At 32.6% G+C, this 27,677-nt stretch overlaps 1 protein-coding gene across 14 annotated transcripts in view; it reads right to left on the bottom strand.

Annotated features, from left to right (window-relative positions):
* Positions 1-27,677, bottom strand: part of NAV3 (neuron navigator 3) — a 1,064,916-nt gene that overhangs the window by 298,320 nt on the left and 738,919 nt on the right. For all 14 annotated transcript variants that reach the window (XM_031938355.1, XM_031938352.1, XM_031938354.1 and 11 more), the window contains one exon: positions 1,442-1,514. In XM_031938355.1, the coding sequence (XP_031794215.1) occupies positions 1,442-1,514 (73 nt within the window). The remainder of the gene's footprint in view (positions 1-1,441; positions 1,515-27,677) is intronic.

The raw sequence follows: 27,677 nt of genomic DNA on the forward strand, positions 1-27,677 counted from the left end.
AGTCCAGGGTCTGAGAGGAAGGCAGTTCAAGGACCATGGATTAAAAATTCTCATTATACAAGAAGATCCTTTCCTGCCAAGAAACAAAACCAATGAACACTAAAAAGGGGGATCTCTTCCCTACATGAGAACCATGCAGGGGAACAACCTATCTTTTACATAACTACCAAAGTGATATTATTGAAGTACGATCTGACCATGTCACTCTCCTATTCAGTACATGCTATAGCTATCACATGGATAAAACACAAACTCTTTTAGCATTTTAAGTCCCTCATCAGTTACAAAGTACTCTCCTTGGATAATTATCCATTACTTCCCTCCATGTACTCTGTATTTAATGAAACTTACCTACTTTCTTTCCCTCTTTTATAAGATTCTAATTCTGACATCATGTCTTTTGAAGGACATCTTTCTCTGATGTCCTTCTCATCTCTTGTTTCTCTTCTCATCTATGTTTCTTAGAATTCTTCCTTTAATGCTCAACACAGCACTACTTGCTAAGAAGACTTTTCTGATATTAACCAGATACTAATACCTTCCCTATTCCTTTTCTATAATGTATCCCAAAAGAAATCATTAAAATTTAAAATTGAACTAAAACTTTTGGGACATATAGTAATAATTGTCTATTTACTTTGGAATTTTATTGTGTATTTTAATTTGGATTTATTTTTTAAATGATTACATGCATATACTTTGTGTCCTTAAAGAGAGTATAAGCTCTTTGAAGACAAAGATTGTTTCATTGCATACCCAGAACCAATAAAAATTTCTGGCATATTTTCATAATTGATTAAAAGATGGTTGGATGCATAGATAAATGGATGGATAAAGGTAAATACTCCTAGTCTCCATATTGATCCATTTTCACCTTTTGCTTTCATATCATCTAAGCCTTCTACTATACACAATTCCCTGGTTTCATTCTCTGCTCTAAATTAATACAATCCCAAATTCATATTTAATGATTTTCCTTCCATACTCCCTCACATAGAGAATTTAGCCCAGCCACCCCTTAATATTGTTCTAACGGTGTCACTGCTACATACTAAGTGTTTAATAAATGCTTGTTGCTAATTCCTTTGTTCCTGTTAAGTCATTTAGTCATTTGTGACTTTTTATAATTTGAAGGACTATATAATACTAGAGTCTTCTATTCTCCACTATCTCCCAAAGTCTGTGTAAGCTCTTATTGTTGCTTCTATAATATCATTTATCCATTTCATCTTCTGCCCCCTCTTACTTTTGCTTTCATTCTTTCCCAAAATCAGCCTCTTCCAATGAATTCTGTCTTCCCATATGGCCCACCCATTTGATCCTATCATTATAATGCTATTTGTTCTATAAAATTTCAATTATTTTTAATTTGCATGTATAAAACAAACTTATATTTCACCAAATCATTCTACCATTGCCAATGACAGCAAAGCTTTCTTACCTTCAGCAGATAGACCTTGTACATTTACTCCTCTGGCTGCTAGAAAGCTAAGGCAGACATCGACATTTTCAATCTGCAACATGAAAAGAAATGACAAGTAATTGAGAGACTTTTCACCCAACAGTAACTAAGAATGAGATTGGGAGTTGCAAAATGGGAATGAAAGAGGATGAATACTTTGCATTCATTATATAGTACAGCTCCTTATCAGATTTTAACAAGAATTGTTATAGTTAATTAGGCAGTTGCTATAAAGCTTCCATTGTCCAGTTTGGCACTTATAAACAATTCATAAAGCCTTGTAGCAGAATGGCATTCTGGTAGATCAGCAACCCACCTACTTAACATAAAACCGGATTTTGTGTTTTACAAATAAATCACAATGAAAGCATACATACAAGATGTGTATATTCAAGAGGAGGTTATAGCATGAGTGAAATTTTACAAGCAGTATTTGACAAATAAGCCAAAGGAGCAGTGATTAATGTGGGAGACCTTGACATTAAATCTGTAATAAATTTTCCCCTTTTAATCATAAAAATTTAAAAATGCTACATTAATTTATCACTTTAATTTACTTCTTTGCAGGATAGAATTAAACAGAAATACTTTAGGGAAACAAGGGACATATTCAAGAAAATGAATTCACTGAAAATTAACCCATGTTATTCAACTTAGTAAAAAAATAAATGAAATGAATAATCTAAATTGTATATAACCTGATAGTAAATATGGAGGGGGAAATTAAAAATCAAAATAAGATAAGTGATTTTTAGAAATGGTTTAAAAACAATAAAGTTTCAGTTTTCTACAAGGCATTTTCATTATTCATGTATATATATTTTGATATTTCTTAATGTATTTAGCTAATCAATCCTAATTTCCTAATTTGTAAAATAAAGGTTTAGTTTGATTATGGTTCCAGCTCTAAATCTATTATCATATTTAATAGTATTCACATATATGAAAATATTCCATGTGATATCTTATATATTCTCTGTATTATGAAACAACATATTGTAATACTATACATTTACATTTATGAAAAATAGTGTATAGAGTATGTTATATATGTATGCATAAAGTGAGTATAGGGGGAAAGGAAATAGAAGAGAAGGAATTAGGGATGAGGACAGAGGGAATGAGAAAGGGAGGGATGATAGAGGCACCAGCAGAAATAGTAAACAATTAGTTACTAATCTGAAGAATTATTTTTGAATTGGTTCCCAGCACATTTTAAACAAATGGATCTTTAGTTTTTCACCTTATGATTTCATTATATTCAAACATTTTTAGGATACCCCAAAAAACTTTTACTTATGAGGGATATAAAAATGTTGTATTATTTTCAAAACATGTATATATTTCAAAACACTGAAAGTGTCTCAGGAATACCCAGACTCAAACCAAAAAATTAGAAGGATAAAAGAAAAAGAAGTAATACAGGATACAGCTGTCTCAGGGATGGGAGAGTTAAGTAAAAGAGAAAGAACACTGGGAAGTTAAAATTTTAAAAAAGATATTAAAATTTATCTTTATATGTAGTTGGAAAAATATTATTTTTTTTAAAGTTTCAACCTAAGTGCTTTAAACAATCAATATAAACAAACTAACAGTATAAAGGAAATGATGTAAACAGAAGTATCACCCACTTTGAATCTGCAAAGAAGTGTGAGTTTAGCTTACTAATAACAAAGTTTGGAATATGATTACAGCTAAACTGTATATCTGCTTTTAAGGACCAGTTTTGAAAAATACAAAACAGTTCATTGCCAGCAAGCTGGCCACTAGTTTGAGTCTGAAAAATCAGGGAACCCACTTTTTTAAAATAGTCCTTGGTCCTGAGAAAATAATTCCCTTGAGCTTCTTCAATGACAAAGGCAGAATTCTGGAAAGGGGAACAAAAGGTTCCAGAAATCAGTGGTTTTAAATCATCTATAAGTAATAATATTTCCTGAGATATGCTGATTTACTACTAATGAAAACCCCTGTAGGAAGCATAACATAATAGAGATATAGTAGTTGACTTAGAATTTGGAGAACATGAGTTTAAAATGTCTCAGATAGCCATTTACTAAATGTGTGATATTCAATGTCTCAATATTCGGTAATTTCATGTCCTGAGTTACAAAATTAGGCACAGTGGAATAAAATTCATTTTAAGTGTTCTCCTGTTGTTGATTTACAATCTTATGATATTGATATTTACATCATTATTATTTCTCTTTGTAGTGGCAAAGAACTGGAAATTAAAGTGATGTTCATTAACTGAGGAATGGCTAAACAAGTTTCGTTATATGATTATAATTGAATATTATCGATCTATAAGAAATGGTAAGTTTGATGATCTTTTAAAAAAATGGCTAGACTTCTGTGACATAAAGAAGAGCAAAATGAGCAAAACTAAGATAACATTGTATACAATAACAACAATTAAAACAAGTTTGAGTGACTAAGTCATTTTTACTAACATAAATAGCCAATGTAATTGCAGAGGACTTATGTAGTAAGATATTATCCATAAGCCAAGAAAGAATTCATAAAAGTATGCATAGAATGATTTTACATATACACACACACATTTGTGTCTCATGCTATATCTACATCTTAGCTATATATATATATATATATATATATATATATATATATATATATATATATGTTTATCTATAGCTAAGACTGGAAGAGGGAAAAAATAAAATAAAAATATATAGCATATATACACATGTTTATACACAAATATACATCCATATATGCATATAGTACAATACATTTTCACACATATATGTACACACATAGATATATAGACAGATATAAACACATGCCTAAATGGAAAGATGTTTTTAGGAAGAAACAAAGAAATTATCAGTCATTTTTGTAATTCATTCAGAGAAAATAATAAATATCATTTCAAAGGACTCTTGGTCACTTGATATTGAAATATTTTTACTTATAGAAGCAAAACAATAAGAAGAAAATAACAGTAGTCAATGGACAAATAACTATTGTAGAAGTTTAGACGTAAATAAAGAATATGACAGACACCAAACTAAATCAACATATACTTTAATTTTCAATGCAATAGAATAGAGAAAATTAACCAGAATAAAAGAGAGTTACCTGAACTGATGCTAAGTGAAGTGAGAGATACTGTACACAGCGACAACAAGATTATGTGATGATCAGTGGTAATTGGATGTTTTCAACAACAAGGTTATTCAAGACAATTCCAATAGACTTGTCTTACAAAGTCCCATTTGCATTCAGAGAGAGAACTATGGAGACTGATATCATGCATAGTATTTTCACCTTTGTTGGTGGTGGTTTTTTGCTTTTTTTTTTTTTTTTTTTTCTTTTTCATTTCCCACCTCTTCATCTGGTTTTTCTTGAACAGGGTGATAAATGTGAAAATATGTTTAGAAGAACTGCACATATTTTGACCTATATTCTATTGCTTGCTCTTTGGGGGAGTGGGGAAGGGAAGAGGGAGGAAGGAACATTTGAAACACAGGGTTTTGCAGAGGTGAATATTGAAAACTATCTTTGTATATATTTTTGGGAAAAAGCTATTATTTTAAAAATAATTTTTAAAATTAAGAGTTAAAAGGCCATCTAGTCCACATCTATTATTTTCATATATGAATCAAGAATGCATTATTGAAAGAAACAATATCTTAGTTTAAGTCCCTGAAAATACTCAAAAAAGGTAAAAGAGGAAAATGTGGTTCAGATTAGGACACAGAAGAGTTCAAATGTATTTTTATACTTATGAAATTATATTATAATTATAAAAATAAAAACAAAAGAAACAAAAAGTATTAGATATAACACACATTTAGCAAAACCATATACACACACAAATGAAACATTACATCTTGACATTGTGAAAATGATTGACTTTTAGAACAAAGTCCAAAACCAATGGTAATTAGGAGAAAGAATAACATAAAAAGATGAATACAGTTTTGTGAGACTGAATCTGATGTAATCAGAAAAATGTTACTGATACTAAACTGATACTAAACTAAATGTAACTGATACTAAAACTTGGGGAAAGAATACAGGAAATTGGGGCAGCTAGGTAGTACAGTGTATAGAGCACCAGACCTGAAGTCAAGAGAACCTGAGTCTCAAATCTGGCCTCAGACACTTAACACTTACTAGCTGTGTGATCCTGGGTAATTCACTTGACTCCAATAGCCTCAGCAAAAAAAAAAAAAAAAATACAGGAAATTACTAACATTTATATAAAATAATATTTACACAAGGATTTATAACTTGGAAAGTACTTTTGAATCTTTTTTGTTATTGTTGCTCGGTTGTTTTCAGTTATGTTTGATATATTGTGACCCTATTTATGGTTTCCTTGGCAAAAACAGTGGAATGGTTTTTCATTTTTCTTCTCTATCTCATTTTACATATGATAAAACTAAAGCAAACAGGATTAAATGACTTGTGAGGGTCACAAAGCCAGTAAGTGTCTGAGAGTCTTCCAGATTCCAGACCAGGGATTCTATTCAAGGTGCCACCTAGTTGCCCTTTCATACATAATTTAGACAAATATAAACAAAGTGTCACAATAGATTGATGACTCTACCTAGAATGAGGAAGAAAAAAATTCAAATCTGGCCTCTGACATTGACTAGCTGTGTAACCCAGAGGAAGTCACTTACTTTCTATACATCTCAGTTTCCTTATCTGTAAATTGTGGTAATAAAACACAGAGATATTACAATGATAAAATTAGATACTATTTGTCAAGTGCTTTGCACAATGTCTGACATAAACTAGTCACTTAAAAGTTCTTTTTTCCTTTCATTATTCCTTCACAAAAGCATTGCAACAAATCTTTGAGTTATTTTCCCTGACTTTCTATTTTTATTTAATTTTTATTGATTTTAGTATAATCTTCATTTCCAAATCCAACCCTCAATAACCCTTCCTCTGATGGATTTCCTTGTAACAAAAAATAAAAAAGAGAGAGAAACAAAAAGATAGCTCATCAAAACTTAGATATTTATCAATTGCACAGGAAATATTTCATAACAGTCATCTGCCATCATTGCAAAGAAGAGAAGAAACCAGATTTCCATGTCTTTTCTTCTAAGTACGACAATTTTCATTACAAAAAATATAGATTCATACTTTTTGTACTTCTTTCCATTTATAGTTTTGAAATTATTGTGTGTGTCATTTTCCTGATTCTACTTTCTTTATTTTACATAATCTACATAAATCATTCCATTTTCATCTAAATTCTCCATATTTATTTTTTCTTATATTCATCTATTAAAATTAATTTAAAAGATATTATTTTATATCTTGATAAATTTTGATATTAAAAACTATGAGACAATTCTATTAAAATATCATGAAGATCAGCTTCACTTTTTAAATTAAAAGGAGGTTAGATGGTAAAATCATAACAAATATGAACTAGAAGAATAGTACATATATTATACTTATATAAAAAAAATAAGAATGGATAAAAAATTCTGATAAAAACTTGGTGGAAATGAATACTGTGTCAATATTTATGTTGACATTGATTAAATTAAAACAGCAAACAAATCTGAGTTGTTTAGATTGATGCTTCATATAAAGAATTTTAAAAATAGAAACTAATGAGTAAAATCTGATAGAAAACAGATGAGTAACTCACCTGTTTTCATTAACTACACAGTGGAGAATATTTTCCAAATCTCCATTAGAGCTCTGAACAGAGGGAACATTGTTTTTGGTTTTGGTTTTGGTTTTTTTTGTTGTTGTTGTTATTGTTTTGTTTTGTTTTGTTTTTATCCTAGGATGATTTTGCCAGAATGCTATATGTCTTCTATTCATGGAAAACAAACTACTGAGTTAATATAGCAGAAAATAAACATAAAACATCAGTTCCTCATAAAAAGATCAAACCATTTTATAGGGACTATTCAAAAAAGGGAATGATACATAATGAAGCATTTAAACATTTTTTTAAAAAAAATAATGATTCATTAAGGGCTATTCTACTGTGCTTAGCAGATTCTCATGAATATAAGTAGTCTTTGATAATGCTTCTGTTCAAATAAACATGGGATCTCAGTTTAAATAGGACCGACTACACTTGGGGTTTGCTTTGGATTTTTTCTCAGTGGTTAAAGCAAGATATATTGGATTGAACACTCTTCAGGGATTTGCATTCATTACTCTAATTCCCTTTGCAATTAACCAGCAAAATTTACATCCTTTGAGACTCCCTGTCTTGTACAAATTGCACCACAGGACAAGGAAAAACTAAAGCAAGGCTTAAGGAGAGAGTACTACAATGTTTTCTAACTTTTCTTTTTCAGCTAAAATAATAATAAGGGAAAACATTTAAAGAGAAACACTGTGGAGAGAGAGAAAAAGAGAGAGAGAAGAAGAAAAGAGACAGAGAAGTAAGGACAGAAAAGAACAACAGAGAAGACAGAGGTCCAGAGAAAGACAGACAAAGAGAGAAAGAACATGATAGAAAAACAGATCCAGAAACAAGGAGGGGAGAAAAAATAGACCAAGAAAGAGATAGAAACAAGACAGTCATGAAGAGCTGTGTTACATATTTGGAAATCTTCTTTACTAAAATTAAATTATGGTTCCTTGACAGTATTGCTGTTCCTATGACATTTTTCATAGCAAGTGTGTGCCTTTTATAAAAGTGAGTCAGAAGACTATTGCTGTAAACATCTGAAGTAATTTAGTGTAGGGCATTAAGAACCTCTGTCACCTATTTTAAAGGGTATTTTTGTGAGAGTCGAAGAGAAAGTTAATAGACTATCTAAAACTAAGTTGGTAGAATTAACTCCTTCCAAGCTATAGAACAATCACTTTTATCATAAAAATGCACAGAACTGAAAATCATATCACAGTTTAGTCTTTATTTGTGGCATTGGTTCTAAGGGTGAAAAAGAGGAAAATAACTGAGGAAAGAGATATGAAAAAGAATTGCAAAAGAATTTTCTCTTCACATCCATATCTTAGAAACTATCTTCCTTTTTGAAGATATGAATGAAGCAATCCTATATATAATTTATTAAATGGCCCCAATTACCAAACAATGTTTCATTTTTATTGATTTTTAATAATAGGATTATATCAAATGAATCATAAATATTAAATGGTTCACTTTTTAATTTCCAGAGGTAGGACATACAGAATATTTGGTTTAGAGTCAGGAGATATCTCAGCTTGAATTCAAACTCTGGCCTCTGCTAAGTATGTGATTATAAGCACTATCCCTTAAGGTGTCCAAACCTGAGTTTTCTTATCTATAAATAAGACAATAATACCTGTTGTACCTAATGCTCAGGATTGCTAGAACAACTAAATGAAATAATATATTTAAATTTAAATACTGGGCCTGAATCCCAAAGAGATAATAAAGGAGAGAAAAGGACCCACATGTGCAAAAATGTTTGTAGCAGCCCTTTTTGTAGTGGCAAGGAAATGGAAACTGAGTGTACACCCAACAGTTGGAGAATGACTGAATATGTTATGATATATGAATATTATGGAATATTATTGTTCTATAAGAAACAATCAGCAGGATGATTTCAGAAAGGTCTGGAGAGATTTATATGAAGTGATGCTAAAAGAAGTGAGTAGAACCAGAGAACACTGTACACAGCAAACACAAAATTATATGATGATCAACTCGATGGAAGTGGCTCTTTTCAACAATGAAGTGATTCAGGCCAATTCCAATAGACTTGTGATAGAGAGAGTCAGTTGCATCCAGAAAGAGGACTATGAGAATTGAATATGAATCACAACATAGTATTTTCACCTTTTTTGTCGCTGTTTGCTTGCTTTTTTCCCCTTATTTTCTTTTCTTTTTGATCTGATTTTTCTTATGCAGCATGAGAAATATAGAAATATGTATGGAAGAATTGCCCATGTTTAACATATATTAGATTACCTTGTCTACCAGGGGAGGGGAGTGAGGGAAAGAAAAGGAAGAAGAATTTGGAATAAAAAGTTTTGCAAGGATGAATGTTGAAAATTATCTTTGTATGTATTTTGAAAATAAAAGTTATACATTTTTAAAATTATTTTCAAAACTTAAATAACATAAATGTCAGTTGTCTTTTGTTATTACAATATCCAATCAAAGGAAAATTTCCAAAAGTGATGTGGTACTGAAAGGGGAGGTGAACTATTCCCTTTAAGATTATCACTCTTAGAGATTGTATCCCCTTTTCTGATCTCAGAGATCAGGATTTCCCAGGCTCCAAGGAGTTGAGGCAGAGCCCCATCCTCCCAGTATAAAAGAAGCAATACTATTCAGAGGCTGATCAACTCCCATAGAAATTCTAAATTCTAATTCAAATGAGGAATCCTGATCTGATCAGCTTGGGCTGTTCCAGCCCCCACCAAGAATCCTGGTCTGATCAGCTCAGGTGATCCCAGCCCCCATCAAGATATCCAATGTAACAGCTCCTCTTAACTAAGGTCTTTGCAGATGGCCCATGCACTTTGCTAGGACCCTGCCTGCTGAGTATTCTGGTCACCCAAATTCCCCATTTTCACTAGAAACTGATTTCTATCCAACAACAAACTTTCATTTTGCAATTAATAATTCTGAAATGAGTGAATTCTTTCACTCCTAAATCTGAGGCCGATTTAAAGGGAATATTTAACAACTCTCTTACTGACACTTAACCTCTTGACCACCAGGAATTGAGAGTATTCAAACTGCATCAGTACCATGGCCAATATTAAAAGGGATTTTGCTGAAAATGAATGTTGCATAGATATATGCAAATCTTCATTTAATAGTTAGTTTGGTAATAAAGCCTTATTTACTGTGCTATAAATGAATTTCAAGAAACTAATACTCAACACATTTTGTAAACAGATTATTCTTTTACAAGGTTAGAGTTAAGGGAAAGTATAGCATAGAACAGACACAAAACTGAGAGTATATATGGAATGAGCTATGGTGCCCAGCTGACCAGTTCTAACTGGGTTTCCAGTGGGACAACTCTATTAATAGAAGTTGTTCTCTGGCCTTTGTTCTCCAAAAGAACTTTGACATCAGGGAGGTGCCATGCCAGTGACGGAAGGAGTAAAGGAAAATTGTAAAATGACCAGTCTCATGTCCTCTTTCAGAACCATCTAGGTCCAGTAGCAAGATATAGATCAGTATAACTGGAGATGGCCCTAAAAGCAGAGTACCTCAAAGGGAGTAATATAACTGAAGACAAGAAAGGTAAGGTGGGACTACTTTGTAGAAAGACTTGAAAAGTTAAACAAAGGAAAAGGAACTTTATTTTGTAGATGACAGGGAGCCTATGAAGATTTCCAGGTAGGGTCTCCTCTCTATATTTTCTTTCATGCATTGCTACCTCTTGATTCTCTATCTACATGTCTGGCTTCTTTTTTTTTCATTTCCTTTGCTGTATTATAATCTGTCTTTTATCCCTTAACACCAAGTGTACCCTAAGGAACTATCCCATCCCTTTTACTTCTCTGTCAGTTCTCTCTTTCTTTGAAATCTCATGCAGGTCCATGGGTTCAATTGTCATCTCTATGTAGGTCACTCCAAGATGTACATATTTAACCCTGTGCCCCTTAGCTAAGATCTAATTCCAATCACCAATTGCCTATTGACATTTGCCATTGGATGGGCAACTCAATCTTAGAGAAAATGATTTTTTCCCCCTCAAATTCACTCTTAAACTTTCTTATATTTGTCAAAAGCACTTCCATTTTCCCAATCACTTAGGTTTGCAATTTTAATGACTAATGAGTTCCTGGGTAGGTAGATGAGCATTAGCAGAGAAAGTGGAAGAACTGATAGGATTATAATATTCCTTGAGGCAAGCAGGAAAAGGCATTGATGGGATCATCTAAATCTTGAGAGATTTTTGTTCTTAAACAGATCTTTTGTTCAAATGGATGGTTCAATTATAGTCCCACCCTAGTTGAGGGTGTACTCTCTAGAAACCCCACCTTTACACATCCAATCAGAAAGCCAAATTATGATATCAAATCCCTGAAGTTATATTTCCTTAGATTAGCCTGTTATGAAGTATTCTCCACCACATACCTTCTTCCTTTTAATGGCTTCTTCCACCAGGTTACTTCTGAACTAGTCCACCATGAGGGACTTCCAGTTCATGGTGTCTTTATCCTTGTTATAGATAACTCTTTTAGGATGTTAAATTCTTTTTAGTGTTAGCTTGCCAATCAGTGATACAATCCCCTTTCCCTGCAAACCCTTTTTTCTTTTGGGGGAAGGGGGTAGTCTGCTAAATTTCTCCATAGATTTTGCCCATCAGTCAATGACATACTCCCAGTTCTTGGTATCTTTTCTGTAATGGCTTCTTCCTCTATTGGGTTGGTCACATTGATTGAATGTCAAATGTATGCTTGTCAAAAAGATTATTTTATGGAGAACTCTCATAGGACAGACACTCACAGAATGACTCCCCTTCCCCCCCCAAAAAAAAAAAAAATACAAGAATACTCTCAAGATCTCTCTTAAGAACTTTAGCACTAACTTTATGATATGGGAGACCCTGACACAGGACTACCCAGCATGGTGTGTCCTCATCAGAGAAGGTACTGTGCTCGATGAACCAAGCAGAATTGAATTACCTCAGAAGAATTGTGAGCTATGAAAAATTAGAGAAAGCTACCCCAAATGTGTCTAACCTGTGGCAGAGCATTCCTAAGCTCATATTGGTCTGATCAGTCACAACTGGACACACTATAACTTGACTCTAACATATTAATGTCATTTTGGTCCTCTTTGAGAACAACAACAACAACAAAAAAAAACAACCAACCAAACCTTAATAACCTGTAATGAATATCTTGTCATGATTATTTCATGTTGTGAACTTTTATATAATATTCTTTTACAATTATGTTCTCCCAAATCCATTGTTTTCCACTCCTGGGGACTATTTTTACCACTTTAGTCACTACTCTTTTCTATCCTTCACTATCCATATGCAATCATTTGCCAAATTGAATTAAAGTCCCTACACATCTCAGTCTCTTTGAATCACTAGTTTTTTTCAAAGCTGGTTTTAGGGTCATGTTTTATATGACACTTTCCATGATCCTTTTATATATATACACACACAAACACATACATACATACACACACACACATATTTGACTTTTCTCAAATACCTCATACTTTGGGTTTATGTATTTGTGTGTCTGCGTGTGTGTGTGTGTGTGTGTGGGTGTGCGTGTGTCCATTGTTTCTCTGGATAAAATGTAAGCCTCTGGAAAGCAGTTTTACTTTGTTTTGGTTTTTCATCTAAAACTTATTTGTTTACTTATTTGACTAACTTATTTCTGAACATCGGTACCATATACAAGAATCTATAAATACTACTTTGTCTATAAATTCTCTTTATAAAATCCAACTGAGATGCAATATAGTTATTAGTGAAATACTATTCAGTTCAGGGACAGCAAGAGGTTTGCAATAAAAACTTTGGCTTAAAAATCATATATCTATGAGGTTTATTTTTTTCCCTCTTAAAGTAGACACTCAAATTCCATTCTTATCATTATCTTCTCCTGTAGACATACTTTAAAACAACATTGGCTAGAAGATTTAATAAATATTACAGTTAATGATGTTTAACGTTCAATAAATTTTGGAAGTTAGTTTTTTTTTTTTTTAAATCCTTTCCATTTATTAAATAAAAAAGAAGTTTTGATCAAAATTTACCCAATTAAAGTCTCAGTGTATTTATGAACACTGATTACCTATTAAATAGTTGCCTATTTGTTATCATAGCAAACATATAGTTTTTTCTTTGAACTAATCCTTCAAAGTTTTTTGTTTGTTTGTTTTGTTGGAAGACATTTTTCTATTATAGATGCTTTAATAAATTGAAGCTACACCACATACCTCAACATTGCTTGAATCATTTTTAAATCCTCAATTCTGTTTCACAGCAACTAATAATAATCGTTGAAATTTGACTTGTAATTTTACTTCCCAGTTCTTATATAATTGCTTTCATAGCCACCATCACAATGATGTAAAATTTAAGGATCAATGCCTGAAAATTGTTATTTTCTTAGGGATGCTGTACTTGATATCCTATAAAGAGAGGCAGCTTGGTAAAATTATATACAATAGGTTGGCCATAGAATTAAGAAGATCTGGGAATGAATATTGCTTCTAACATGGAATAGCTGTACAAGTGGAAAAAATTCTTGTAATTTCTCAGAGAATCAGTCCACTCTCTAAAAACAAAACCAATGATATTTTATTAATCTATATGAGTCATATCATTTTCCAGTCCTAGAGCTTCCTATTGTTAAGATAGTAGGGGAAAGTTAGGGTGAAGACAAGTAAGGAAAGGAGGGAAAAAGGAAAGAAACCTATTAAGTGCTTGCTGTGTGTCAGTCACAATGCTACCTTCTTTACAAATATCTAATTTGATTTAATAAATGCCTGGAAAGGCAATTGTTATTGTTTTCCCATTTACACTAAAGCATAGTCATCCAGGTATGCAAAGTTGGTGTCATCCATGACTCCTTGTTCTCATTTACCTGTCTCTGCACTCATAGTCACAACCTGAGTTTTTGCCCTCATTGTGTCTCACCTAGACTATTAAAAAAACCACTTCTAATTATTTCTATTTTCCCAAACCTCTCTATTCAAATTTTCCTTTTCTCATCCTCTATTCAGGGTTGAAAAGATTTTCTTAAAACATTAGTTTGTCTATATAAACTACATGAGCAAAAGTGATTCCCTACTAACTCTATTTCAAACAAACTCTTTTGTTTAACAATAAAAGTTGCTCAAAACCTATACCATCTTCTCCTTATAGTCTTATTTATTGGAGACACTCTATTTATATATGATCTTATTACCCAACTACCACTTTCATTTTTCCACCACCATGTTTTTGCACTGTCTATGCCTAAAAGATCTCCTTTCCCAGCTCAAATATGAATCTCAGAATTCCAAATTTCATTCAAGCCTTACTTTCTGCATGAGGCCTTCTACCTATTAGTATCTTCCTACCAATCTCAAGATAGATAATTTCACATCTTCTTTATTGTATGTGTCCATTTTCTCTCCCACTTTATAATCTTATTCCTTTGGAAAGGAGATAATTTTGATTTTGTCTGTTTCGTAAAACTGGCATGTAAAAGACATTTATTAAAAACTAATTGATTGATTAATTTCCAAGCACTGAGCCAAGAACTGCTGATAAAAAATAAAACAATACTTTCAAGAAACTTACAGTCTATTAGGATAGACAACACCACGTACATGCAACATATATATGTAACTATAGAAATAACAATTAGACAACAGATGCACTAACAGCTCAGGACATCACAAAAGATCACATAAGAGCATCAAACATTACTAAGCATTTTAAAAACTCTGATTCTTCTTTAATAATATAATCCTGGATAAGTTACAAACTTTCTGAATTTCAGTTTTATTTTATTTTTTGATTCACTATGTACATCATAAGCTTACTGTGGTCTTCAGGTCTTCTTAGATGAATTCTTCAAAAGTTCAGAGTGGTTCTTATTTTTAGTCCTGCCCAAGGATCTAATTTGCTCCCTTATTAACAAGGATAAGGGGACAATTTGAAAACCCTTCTGGATTTTACTTGCTATCTGTAAGAAACTGTTATTAGAGAAGAGACCTTCTAACTGCTAATAAACTTGCTAGACAAGACAGATTCTGTGAATTCTGTATTTACAAATCTGATACATGTTTTGAGGATAACAATATATATAGGCACAAAGTTTGGGGGCATAGCAACTACTGAGGGAAAGAAACAGACCCACAGATAAACAGACAAAGAGAAACAGGCAAAGAGAGACAGAGACAGAGAAATAAGTGGAAACAGAGAAAGAAAGAGATGTATGTGTATGTATATATACATATGTGTATATAAAAAGATATATACACAAATACACATGTGCATGTATATAATTCAGAAATAAATTTATATAAGCATACATTTGGAGAAGGACATGTTAAACTACACTATGTTTACCAAGAAAATGCCATAAACAGTCATGAAAAATCAGACATGACTGAATGGCTGAATAACATACATGCATATATTATATCTAAAGGAATTTATTTTGTTTTAATATTTGTTACAGGAAATTTGTTCTTTTTTATTTTCTAATGGCTAGAGGATGGAAGGAAAAAAAATATAACTGTAAGAAAACCACCTCAAAATTAAAAGGAGGTACTGTATAAAAGAATGCCTCTATTTTCAGATGTATTTGACATATTTTTAGTTTTTTGCTCAATTCTTTTCCACTGATACAAGTATTTTATTATGTATGTATATAATTTATATGTAAATTATAATATAAAAAATTAGTGAAACTTAAAAAAAAATAAGAATGATAGCTAGGAAGAGTCTTGGAGATCATGTAGTCTAATCTACAAATTTTAAAGGTTAGGAAACTGAGATCCACAGAAATCAGGCTGTCTAGCTATGACCCCAGTAGCAAGAAGCTAAAAGTAGAGCTGGTATTATTTTAAGATAAAGCCTTTGATTCCAAAATTGTGTAATCTTTCTACTATAAAACAACCACATAAATGACAACTACTGTCAAATGGTGATTAGATTTGGATTCAGAGGACCTATGTTCTAATCCTGGATCACCAGCTGTATGGCTTTAGGCAAGTCACTTAGACTTTAGCTTCCATATCTCTGAAATTAGATTCTATACTAGCGGTCCTCTATGATCCTTGAGACCACCACAGAAAGTGCTACAAGTTTATTCTCAAGGAGTTTAGAACCTATATGTACTGCTACAAAGATTACTAGATAACTTATGATGAGTTTTAAGTAAATTACAGTAACAGCAGTTCATCCTCCTGCTCCTATTTTGATGAATACTGACTCTGAATCAAAATGTATTAGGCATTTACTATGTGAATATTTACAATATGTTTGTTGAGCTTCAAAATTATTCAGTGGAGTGGGGGATAAGGGGAATGAAGGAGAAAGTTAACGATTATCAAAGTCAAGAAAAGATCACAAGAAAACGATTTCAAGAGGAAGAAAAAAATCACACACCTTCTGAGATGTATATTAAAACTCAGCATTCTAAAATTATTTTAGACTAGCAGTATTCAAAGAAGTCATTTACTTGACTGATAATGTTAATATGCACCCATTAATAAGCTATTTATAATTAGAGAGCAGAAACAGATAGATAACATCATAGAGTTTTAGAACTACCAGAAATTTCTAAGTCCTTGGAGTACTTTTGGTCAGACCTCTGCAGACTAAAATGAATCATAAAAGATTAAAGTACTTCACTGATATCCAAGTAGGATAATTTCTTTTAAAATGGTTACACATTATTTAAGATGCTGAAATTTATTGAAATTTAATTCATGTGCAATAATAAAACCTCATAATTCTATGATGTTTAAACAGTGCTTTACAATATGCAAAGCAATTTATTTACATTATCTCATTTGATATAGTTTATTAGAATCCAAAATTCACTCATTTGACATAGCCTGCTAGAATCCAAAATTCATATTAAAGACAATATAGTCTTGCTTGCACTATTTGCTAGCTCTTTGGAAAAGTTAGCAAAAAGTTTTCTAAACCTAATTCAAAAATTAAAAAATGACAGGATACCCTTTTTTTCCCTAACAAGTAAGTAAACTTTGAGTGGAAAAAAGCTATGTTGCAAAATGAAGAAAGTTTAATATTTTAATTTCTTTATTAAAGGTAACTCCAAAAGATTGAAATATTAAGTCTACTCTAGGTTAATGGTGGGAAAACCAAAACTTACCTGGTCTTGCTTAATCCCATAAGTAAATGCACTGAATACAAAAAGACCTTCCCTTCAATCCAGCTCCTGTGGCTAACACAAAGTTTATCAATTATATCTGTGCAGTAACGTAAATTACACCCACCATTATGACATGTGCATCTCAACATAATGTAAAACATTGTTGGCACTTTCTGTCTTCTCATTTGGCATCACATGTGATAGTTATCAAAAATAATCTTGGGGAAGAATCATATTCCATAAGTTGTCTAATTTAGCTTTCAAATAACTACCCATGAATCTCCCGTACTTTCTTCTAGGAGCTATTCATAGACAGCAAATGTGGGCCACATAAAAATGTCTTCTTGGTAAACTCCCCCACCCACTGTTGTATACAATATTAGAAATCTTGAGTATATATGCTGGCAGCTGAACTTTGAAATTTGAAATCAACTATTTGGAGGTATTTATCAATTAGAAACTTAATTTACTATTAAGCTACCATGTGGACAAAGACAATTTTTTTCTCTCCTCACAAAAGGAGACAGGCAGACATTAAATTATTCTACTAAAAGTATCCCAAAGTTGCTAGTAAATTGGCTTCAAGGATTTTTCTTAGACATTTTAGAAACATCCAACAAATTGCTGTATTACAATTCTACCCTAACTTTTCTAACTGGATATAGAATTGTCCTTGGAATAAGAAAAACTTAAGGGAAAATTTTGCTTTTGGCAATATTATCTTTGTGATCCTAAGCAAATCAATCAATCCTTTCAATGCTCTAAGTAACACCATGAATGGCATGCAAGTTGTCAACTTATTTCTATCAGTTAAATCACAGATGTATTCCCTATCTCATTGTTAATTTTTTTAATGACTAATCAACCAACAAGCAATTATTAACCACCATCTACAAGCACTGGCATAGGTAATGAGAATACAAAGATAAAATGTTGTAAACAGTCCTTATCCTCAAAAAGTAGGTATTTTATTGGGAGACAAAAAAGTCTCCCCTTTCTATACACAATCATCACTCTTCATCTGCATTCCTGAGACATGCCTCAAGTCTCTAATTACTCTACAGTTTCCTTGACATATCTGCCAAAGTGACTTTCTCATAGTATCCATACTTACATCACTCTATAGAAAAAGGATAGAATGGAATTTGGTTATGCCTAATAATAGCCAGATTGGCTTCTTCCTGAAGAATAAGATTATTTCAAAGTACACATCAAAAAGAAAAACCAATGTTATGCCACAGTTCTCTTTAACTGTTCTGACTCAGTTTCCCTGTACTAGTTTCCCTTGTCTCAGTTTTCTTAACTGTTCTGTCTCAATTCCCTAAACTGTAAAATCCCACTCTGGCCCATTAAGATTGAGGACTATTTGCTCTAGGGTTGTAAATTGTTAATGCAAACAAGATAAACAAGAGAGTAGACCTCCTGACTCTTTCTGTCCTCAAGAATTTACAATATCCCTCTAAAATATTCCAAGATACCTCACTGATATCTTTACCTCTGTGTATTCAGACATCCTGTCTCTGGGTTTTTAGGATTTATGGTCTCTCCCCATCCTGACAGAAGTTTTCCGGTGCTTCTTACCCCTTCTTTGTTTCTAAAAGGTATTTAAGAAGTTGGGTTTCTTCTATTCGTTGCTGGAGGCTATATGCTAGATGCTGGATTCTTTGAGATGACAGTCTCCTCCAGCCCTGGGACCAACATGGATTCCTTGGTCCAATTTATCTTTATCTCTGTCTAACTGGATAATTTGAGATGAGAGTCCTGTCCAGTCAATTATACTTTCAATTAATAAAATATTAAAAAGCTCTCTAATCTCTCTCCTGCCTCAGTTTCTCTGGCATTATATTTTGGAGGTCCCACCAAGATAAGGGAAACTGAGTCCTGGATTAGAGGTTAGAGACCTCTTGGTCTCCACCTAGGCTTGAGAAGGCTCAGGATCTGGGTCTTTTCCTTGAGAAAAGATCAGCACTCTGGATAACTCCAGAGCCTCCAGGGAAAAGGAAGCGGTTCTTCAGCCTGTCTGGCCTACAGTGGATAACGAAATCGATTCGGCATTTGGGAGAGTAAGTCTGTCTGGGTATCTTTTAGGGTACCATCTGGTTCTGGTTCTGGTTCTGATTATTCTGGTTCTGGTCTGGTCTGTTGCTAGCAACCTGTGGTCTCAGAATAAATACCGACGAGTTTAAAAGTTCTGAGGCGGGTATTTTCTGGGACGTTGGAAAATATCCTCTGGGTATGTGTTATATGTTTGTTTAATGTTGTAACTGTGTGTTCTATGTTCTGTGTGACTTGTCTGTCTGTTTTGTTGGTTGAACAACGTTGTAACTGTGCTTAGTAAAACGGAGCTCCGAGTGTGTCTGTGTGTGTCTATGTTAAAAGTTAGCAAGCTTGTAAGAAATAAGAATTCAGCCTGTGTTGCAGGCTTAGAAAATATCAAGAATAAGATGACAGGAAAAAAATAATGACGATTGTTGAAGGGGATGCGGGAAAACTGGGACACTGAAACATTGTTGGTGGAGTTGTGAACGCATCCAACCATTCTGGAGAGCAATCTGGAATTATGCCCCAAAAGTTACCAAAACTGTGCATACCCTTTGACCTAGCAGTGCTACTACTGGGCTTATACCCCAAGGAGATACTAAAGAAGGGAAAGGGACCTGTATGTGCCAAAATTTTTGTGGCAGCCCTGTTTGTAGTGGCTAGAAGCTGGAAAATGAATGGATGCCCATTAATTGGAGAATGGTTGGGTAAATTGTGGTATATGAATGTTATGGAATATTATTTTTCTGTAAGAAATGACCAACAGGATAATTTCAGAAAGGCCTGGAGAGACTTACACGAACTGATGCTGAGTGAAATGAGCAGGACCAGGAGATCATTATATACTTCAACAACAATACTATATGATGACCAGTTCTGATGGACCAGGCCATCCTCAGCAATCGAGATCAACCAAATCATTTCTAATGGAGCAGTAATGAACTGAACTAGCTATGCCCAGAAAAGAACTCTGGGAGATGACTGAAAACCATTACATTGAATTCCAATCCCTATATTTATGCACACCTGCATTTTTGATTTCCTTCACAAGCTAATTGTACAATATTTCAGAGTCTGATTCTTTTGTACAGCAAAATAACGTTTTGGTCATGTATACTTATTGTGTATCTAAGTTATATTTTAATATATTTAACATCTACTGGTCATCCTGCCACCTAGGGAGGGGTGGGGGTAAGAGGTGAAAAATTGGAACAAGAGGTTTGGCAATTGTTAATGCTGTAAAGTTACCCATGTACATATCCTGTAAATAAAAGGCTATTAAATAAAAAAAAAAAAAAAAAAAAAGAAATGACCAGCAGGATGAATACAGAGAGGCTTGGAGAGACTTACATGAACTGATGCTAAGTGAAATGAGCAAAACCAAGAGATCATTATAAACATCAAAAATGATACTGTATGAGGATGTATTCTGAAGGAAGTGAATTTCTTCGACAAAGAGACCTAATTCATTCAATTGATCAATGATGGACGGAAGCAGCTACACCCAAAGAAAAAAACACTGGGAAATGAATGTAAACTGTTTGCATTTTTGTTTTTCTTCCTGAGTTATTTTTACCTTCTGAATCCAATTCTCCCTATGTAACAAGAAAACTGTTTGGTTCTGCACACATATATTGTATCTAGGATATACTACAACATATTCAATATATATAGGACTGCTTGCCATCTAGGGGAGGGGGTGGAGGGTGGGAGGGAAAAATCGGAACAGAAGTGAGTGCAAGGGATAATGTTGTAAAAAAAATTACCCTGGCATGGATTATGTCAATAAAAAGTTATTATAATAAAAAAAATTTAAAAAAAAAAAAAAAAGAAAACATCAATAAGTTTGAAAAATCTTTCTCCCTATCGCTGTCTCTGGCTGCCTATAGCAGTCTTGTGGAGAAGAAGGGAGAGAAGGGAAGAAATAATAAAAAAAAACATTTTTTTTTAAATAGATTGAAAGGGATTTGAAAGTTTGGAAAGTTAAATATATATATATATATATATATATATATATATATATATATATATATATAGAAGAACTGTGGCATAACACCAGAAATAGTTTTAGTCCTTAAAAAAAAAATTCTATTGGGAGACAAATATACATAAATATAATTAAATAAAATTAATTTTATTCTCACGTGATAAATGCTTATTGACTGATTGATAGTTTAATTCTTTTATTTTACAAATGGCAAAATTGGTTGCCAAAGTGTCTCAGTGATTTAACTATGGATATACAAATGCTAAATGATAGGACCAAAATGAAAACAGTTTACAAACCTTAGCTCTTTTACTGTATCACCCCCAACTCTAAAAATTACTGATGTTACACAACAGAGAAAACAATCTGTTTCATCATTGCCCCATTTTTTGGTGAATTTAGAAAAATATAAGTATTTGAAAAAAGATAATGGAAAGAAAGATGCATAGAATTTCAGATTTAAGAACACCAGGGGCCACTAAACTTGATCCAAACCTACCTAACAATTCTTTATGTAATACATTTGACAGGTAACCCAACTTCCAGATAAAGCATGGTATAATGCCTCAGTTCTCAAACTATTGGTTCTCAGGATCACTTTATATTCTTAGAAATTATTAAGGAACTCAAAGAAATTTTATTCATGTGAATTATCTCTATACTATTTAATAACTTTGATTCTGGGTAAATAACATTCTACACTTCAATTACCTTGTCAGCAAAAATGTGGGGATGGATTCAAAGGTTTCTGGAGACTCTTCTAGCTCTGGTGCTCTATCATTATATTTGAAGATGTCCAATGGAAGGGAAAGCATTATATTCAGAGATAGACTACACCTCTTTTTGATGATTCAAATTATTGTTAATATCTTGTTTTTATCATATCTCAATATGTCTCAGTGGCAAAGTCTATAATGTCTCTTATTTTTGTATCAAATAAAAACCCCAAGCTAAGAATAGCAGTACATACAGGCTAACACAAATGTATTACAAAACAGCATTCTATTACAATTCTTGCTGTTGTTTGTCCTTTGTTCTCAAAAATGACCAATAAACATCTTGAATTGCAAGTGAATTGGATTCAAATCAGGCAGAGATGAGCAGAGACATTAGTCTCCCTCTATCCTCCTGAAGCATTGGGGTCCACTGGCAAGATATATGCCCCAGATGCAGTAGGAGACCTTGGCCTTTCTAAACTAAAATCTTTCTCAGGTCTCAGTTTCTCTGAAACAACACCCATTCAGTTATGAAATAAACTTCTCCAGTAATGTTGTTTTATTTCAGTATTTCAACTTTTTATGAACTGTATTATTGTCAGAGGGGAAAAGAGGAACAACTACATTATCTTTGGGAAACTGCATATTAGTTTCTAATGACTGCAAATTCTCTCAAACAAAGGTTAATCTTTTCAATACTGATATTTTTTGATAATGCTTATTCATAATCATGAAATACCCTCAAACCTCTGAATAAATAAAAGTACAGATGACACAAAAGGAAAATGGAGACATATACAATGAGTGGAAGCAGGTGACCTAAGTGAATAGGAATGGAAAGGAATAAGCATTTATTAAATATGCTAGGTACTCTAGTACCTATTTACCTAGTACCTATTTACAAATATTATCTTTTTTGATCTTCACAAAAGCTCTTGATGGTTGATTTTATTATTATCCTTCTGTTGCACCTGAGAAAACTGAGACAGATAGTAGTCAAGTGATTTTCTCTATGTTACCTATTAAGTACCAGAGGCTGGATTTGAACTTGTCTTCCTAATTCCAGGCCAGTTCTCTAGTCGCTGTACCACCTTACCATCCAATTACTAGAACTAGAAAAATTTCCTTTTTTCTCCCTGCTTGAAAAGTGAAACTGTTCACTAGTTTTTAGATAATTGATAACTTTGTTTCTCAACTTCCAATTAAGATATTTGTCATCAACTATCATTTTATTAAACAGAAAGAATATATTCTCCAGAAATCGCTACTTTCTCCCATGGACCTTTGCATTTGCAATTCCAGGTATTTGCAATAGAGTGGCAATTATATAGTTCCATATAGTACTGATCAATTAGATCCTTGGAATTTCTATCAATGGAATTGAAATACTTGGAAAATGGTACTAGTGACAGCTGAAGTCCTTTCTCTAACAACTTAAGTCTCTCTCTCTTTTTTAAAATTCATGTTCTTGTACTATTGCATTATTTGATTATATGTGTCCTTAAAGTCAATCAGCATATAAAAAAGTCTGGAATTTGAAAAAAAAACTTTAAAAATTTATTCTTTTAGTTTAAAATATTGGAAATGGTTTTAGAAATAATTTTTAAATCATAAAATCAGAAATTTAACAATTTCTAAAGGAAATAGTAACCTCATATCTAATTTCCAATAATATTATGTAAGCAATTCATTAACTGAAATTTTTAAATTTAATATAAAAACACATTCTGGAAAACATTATCCACTTTTTTCAAAACTAAATGCTAAAACATGAAGCAGTGATAATTATTTCCCCCATTTTATTATTAAATAAACAAATTCATAGAACATCTAGAAAATACATGAAAATAAATTATAACATATAAAATGTTCATGGATTTGCCATTATTACCAAAAATTTGGAATTTCTAAATACTTAGTAATAGCTAGCATATATATAATGCTTTAAGGTTTACAAAGTGTTTTGCAAATATAATCTCATTTGGTCCTCATAACACTAGGCAGCAATTATAATTATCTCTACTTTTCAAATAAAGGGACTGAGGAAGGAATAGAATAAACAATTTACCCAGGATCATAAATCTAGAAAGCATCAAAATTCAGATGTGAACTCAGGCAGTGCAGAGTTTAAGTCTAGGTCCAGTACTTTATCTAAAGTACCATCTAACTAACTTTAGAACTAGCCATCTTCCTCTAAACTAGCTTCCAGTTCTAAAATAGTATTCCATATATATATATATATATATATATATATATATATATATATATTCTTGACTCCCCAAAGCACATACTGAATGTTTAAAAGGTACTTGTTGACCTGACAACAGGATATTAAACTCCTTGAGTTCAGAAAACATGTTTTATATATCAAGATTCTATGTATTCGATCAATATCTTTGTATGTTTTGATTAATTTTTATAAGGGATTTCCAGGTGAGAAAACTACCTCTACCCAAGCAAGAAAGCAGGTGTTCTGAAATGTTATTCTTAAAGAGCTATCTATAAAGCAGTGAAGGATAAGTGACTTATACAGAGTCTCAGAGATATCTGTTGCAATTCTGTTTCTCCACTGCTTCAAAGAGAGTTCTTTATTTCTCATGCCTCTTTAAATAATATGTTATAACTCTAATTAGTATAGTTCTGTTTATACAATTAATATGTGCTAAATGAATGAAATTATATAAAGTTTTGAAAGTGAAACACAGCAGAAACAAATTATATGAAGACATTGATGGATCATCTATTTAGAACCCATCCAGAAGATTACAATGTGATACAATATAAAATTGTAGATTTAAAGCTAGAAAAGAAGGACTTTAGCAGCCATAAAACCAATCTCCAGATTTAACAGGCAAGGAAAATGAAGTGTAGAAAACTTAAATGATTGGCTCAAAGTTACACCAGCATGAAGTAATAGAAGCATAGTCTAAAGACATTTGCCATGCTTTCAAATCCAGAGATCTTACAGATACTGAGGAGTGGTTTGAAGCTAAATCCAAGAAATTTTGGCTAGTGTTAGCTGAGTTAATAGAGTGTACAGAAGTACCTGTTCTAAGGTCAATTCATAGGTAGTAAATACATCCTGCAGACTCCAGGATCAAATGAAAAATGTTCTGTTTAATATTCAACCTTTCACAGCTAGGTCTTACTTTCCAGTCTTAAACCTTACTCCCTAACACAATGATACTCCTGGAACTACTGGCCACAAACAAGACACTCTGTCTCTCAGCTATGGGTATTTTCTCTTAGTTTCCTTCATGCTTGTTGAATGAATGATTCCATCAATTATGGAATGATCCATAATTACTTATGATCTCTGAAATAAAACAAAGACAAATATTATTCCTTTCTTAAGTTAACTTTTATCAGACCAAGTAACTCAAACTCTTTTAATCAATGTTTATATTATCAGATTTATAATTCAAAAATGGATCTCAGATACCATCTACACAATCTTCAGTTTATGGTTGAGGAACTGAGAACCAAGAGGTTAAATGGCTTATCCAAAGTCACACAGCTCATAAGCATCTAAGATAAAATGGCCTCCATTCTAGCACTCCATCTATTACACATACATCATATTCTCTGGCATTTTCACAATTTTAGTTGCCCTCCTTTAATTTTGCTCTAGTTTGTCAATATCCTCCCAAAAATGTACCATGGAAAATTCAACATAAGTTTCAATTCCTACTTCTGTATTTGTTTTTAATATCATTCAACTACATAGGAGATCTCTCACCATCCAAAATCCTACCTAATCTTCAAAAATCAAATGGAAACCCATTTTCCCCTGGATTATTTCTCAGGCATTCTTGCATTTATTATCTCTTCCTTCTTTGATAATATTCATTTAGTTTAACAGTTGCGAATATAACACTTTTTGATTGGCCTTAATGTTGAAAATTCCCATGGATACAAAAAAAAAAAAAGAAAAAAAATAGATTTTAGATGACAGTAAAATTTTAAGTACAAAAGGATAAATTTTTAAGAATAGAACATATGAGAAATAAAATTTAATATACATAAGCACAAAGTCAAAGTATAAGCCATCACAATAAGTGATTAAAAATATACTTCCTGAGTAAATACAAGAAATAGAAGATAATACAAGAAATAAAAGAAATATTTCAGGGAATTGATGTTATGCTACAAGTATGTTATACTTGTGCATGTCCTTCTTAACATAGTGGATCAAATCGTTATTGATGGCTTCTGGCATAGGAGAAGGGAAAATAAAACAATAAAGCTCTAATCTTATACTATTATGATATGTTCATGATGCTTATCTCCCTTTCCCAACGGAAGTACTTCAGCAATCTATTTCAGAGTCTACTGAACAAATGAAACACAGAGAATTACTAGAGCAGCATATACCACCATAATGATTTACACTCAGGAACAAAACTGGCCCATTCAAGCAAACTATCTGGCTGTAATTGAAAGTGTATCAGACCATGAAATCAATAAAGCCAAAGCCCTGGTCCCATTCCCTTCCCCCTACTTTGTTGATCCAAAGGACTAGATCTATATTTTCACAAGAGGCCATCATGTTTGTTGACTAAAAGACATTAGCAACAGATAGTGTTAATGATTTGATTGTTCATTGGGTCATAACATTGAGAGCTTGAAGAGGAATGGGAGAAACAGTGAAAATGAAGTCACAATTATAATTTGCCTCATGCTCCAGTTTTCATTATACAGGTGTTGGATTTAGTGCAGGTAACTTTATTTCTATTGTAGCTCAAAATTCACAAAGTCAAATCATACATCAGTCTCAACCTTTATTATTAGTTGAGGTCACAAGGTGTGTGTAATAATGGCTAGCTTCTCATTCTTATAGTATCTTTTTTTTTTTTTTGGTGCTTACATAAAGGATAAAATGGACAATACATACTTAGTAAAAGCAGTCAGTATGTTGAAAAATTTTGATACTATATGCAAGGTTCCATGCTCATTTTACTCTACTTTAGAAGAGCTTCAGGTGCCTTCTCATAGTTCTTGACCAAATTCAGGACAACTGGTGAGAACCCTGGATTCAGTGAATAACCTCAGCAGCTTGGATATCTGATCAAGTACTAAGAGCTCCAGTGCATCTGTTTCAGCTGCCTTTGTGGCTTGTTGGAAGAAATTATTCCTATCTGACCATACCATCATGGGAAATCTCGTGTGACAATTGGGGTGAATATTAAATCATACACAAGTTGAAGCCTGCCAATTACCCTCAATTTGATTTAATTCATCTGCCCAAGATGATTTCCAGATATGTGGACACTGTGTTACAGATTTATAGAGCCACAGGCGAGAGTTGGGTGAAAGTGGAAGCCAAAGTTGGATGAATAGCCCTGAAGAAAGGTCCTGCCAAGCCATCATACCAGAGAAGCTAGTCTTCCCTGAATAGTTCCTACATAAAATCAGGGCTCTAAATTTTGTTTGGTACTGTCTCAGGAACTTCCTAGGTATAATTTTTCCATAATTATACTTATCAGCCTCAGTTTTTCTCCATCTGTAAAATTATGGCTTAAAAAACAAAAACTTACTAGGGTTGTTAGGATCAAATGAGATTATGTATATCTATAGCTATAAAGAAACTTTATCTGTGTGTACACATACACACACATACAAACACACACACACACATACACATATTTAAGTAGTGAATCACATTCAAGAACTACATAAATGATATTATTGTTAC

The sequence above is a fragment of the Sarcophilus harrisii genome, chromosome 5 (assembly GCF_902635505.1).
Source record: "Sarcophilus harrisii chromosome 5, mSarHar1.11, whole genome shotgun sequence".
NCBI classification, from domain to species: Eukaryota; Metazoa; Chordata; class Mammalia; order Dasyuromorphia; family Dasyuridae; genus Sarcophilus; species Sarcophilus harrisii.